We start from the raw sequence: 1,307 nt of genomic DNA, 5'->3' as shown, positions 1-1,307 counted from the left end.
ATCAGTCTTAGATATATATTGCAAGAGGAGTTCTTCCAATTGGGACTTCTTTTTCGGGAATTTTTGGTCTAGCTTGTTGTTGAGAACCAGGAGGCATTATGGTTTTGGATTGGAAGGCCCTGCATTGTTACTCCATGAAAAGTTGGGCTGGTTTCTCCAACCAGGATTATAAGTATTGGACTATGGGTTATTCTGCTATCTATTGAAATTCCACACAAACTGGACTGATTCAGAATTTTGTGGACATTGACCATATGAATAGCCATCCCCACACATCTCACAAACAACTAATGAATTTTGAACTGCATGAACTCCCAGTGTGTCAAGCTTCTTGGACAACGCAGCTACTTGAGCAGTTAAGGTGCCAAGTGCATCAATTTCATAAGCTCCAACAGCTTTTCTTGAACCCAACCTTTCTGAAGGCCATTGATAATTATTGGAGGCCATCTCTTCCAACAAATTATAGGCATCTACAACATTCATACTCATTAATGCCCCACCAGTAGCAGCATCAATTGTGATTTTTATTGACCCAACCAACCCATTGTAGAATGTCTGAACTTGCAACCAATCAGGAATCCCATGATGTGGACATCTTCTCAGTAGTTTTTTAAACCTCTGTCAGGCTTCATACAAGGACTCACCATCAAATTGTGTGAATGAGGCGATATCGTTCCTCATCTTTGCAGTGTTGGCAGCTGGAAAAAATTTTGCTAGAAACTTTGTGCCAAGTCCTCCCATGTAATGATAGACCCATTAGGCAGTGAATGAAGCCAACTTTTTGCTTTATCTCTCACAGAAAAGGGAAATAGTCACAATCTAATCGCATCATCAGTTACTCCATTGTGCTTGAAGGTATTGCAAATCTCTAAGAAATTTACCAAATGAGAATTAGGATCATCACTGGGTAACCCACTAAACTGGACTGAAGACTGAATCATCTGAATGTAAGCTCGTTTAATTTCAAAATTATTCACATTGATGGAAGGTCTCCTAATGCTTTGGTGTAAAGCTTGCAAAAGAGGAATATCATAATCCCGTAGTGCTCTATTTGATTCGGGAACCAAATTAATTGCATTATAGCCATTATTATTGTTATCCTTAGCCATTATCTGATTTAAAGCTGCAACTTGTAAATTCTCCCTTCAACGTCTATTAAAAGTTCTTTCTATGTCAGGCTCAAAAGGAACGAGATTCCAGTTGTTTCTTCTTTGCATACAATGACCAAAGAGGTCTGTGAACAAACAAACTCTTATATTAAAACAAGAAAAATAAAATTTGAAGTAAGACTAAATTGTTTGGTATTA

At 37.9% G+C, this 1,307-nt stretch overlaps 1 protein-coding gene and 1 non-coding gene across 2 annotated transcripts; one reads left to right on the top strand and one right to left on the bottom strand.

Annotated features, from left to right (window-relative positions):
* Positions 1-195: 195 nt before the first annotated feature.
* Positions 196-1,109, bottom strand: LOC149526371 (uncharacterized). The gene is made up of 2 exons (XM_089785507.1): positions 882-1,109; positions 196-618 (listed from the first exon to the last, which is right to left on the bottom strand). The coding sequence occupies exons 1-2, from the start codon at positions 1,107-1,109 to the stop codon at positions 196-198; spliced, it is 651 nt and encodes a 216-aa protein (XP_089641633.1).
* On the top strand, positions 578-684 carry LOC149526372 (small nucleolar RNA R71). Its single transcript, XR_016352093.1, has one exon. It is a non-coding gene; the product is annotated as a small nucleolar RNA R71 (small nucleolar RNA).
* Positions 1,110-1,307: the final 198 nt, after the last annotated feature.

This window comes from Theobroma umbraticum, unplaced genomic scaffold (assembly GCF_002168275.2).
Source record: "Theobroma umbraticum cultivar Fairchild unplaced genomic scaffold, ASM216827v3 scaffold_106.0, whole genome shotgun sequence".
Lineage (NCBI taxonomy): Eukaryota > Viridiplantae > Streptophyta > Magnoliopsida > Malvales > Malvaceae > Theobroma > Theobroma umbraticum.
This window is presented reverse-complemented; position numbering and strand designations above follow the sequence as displayed.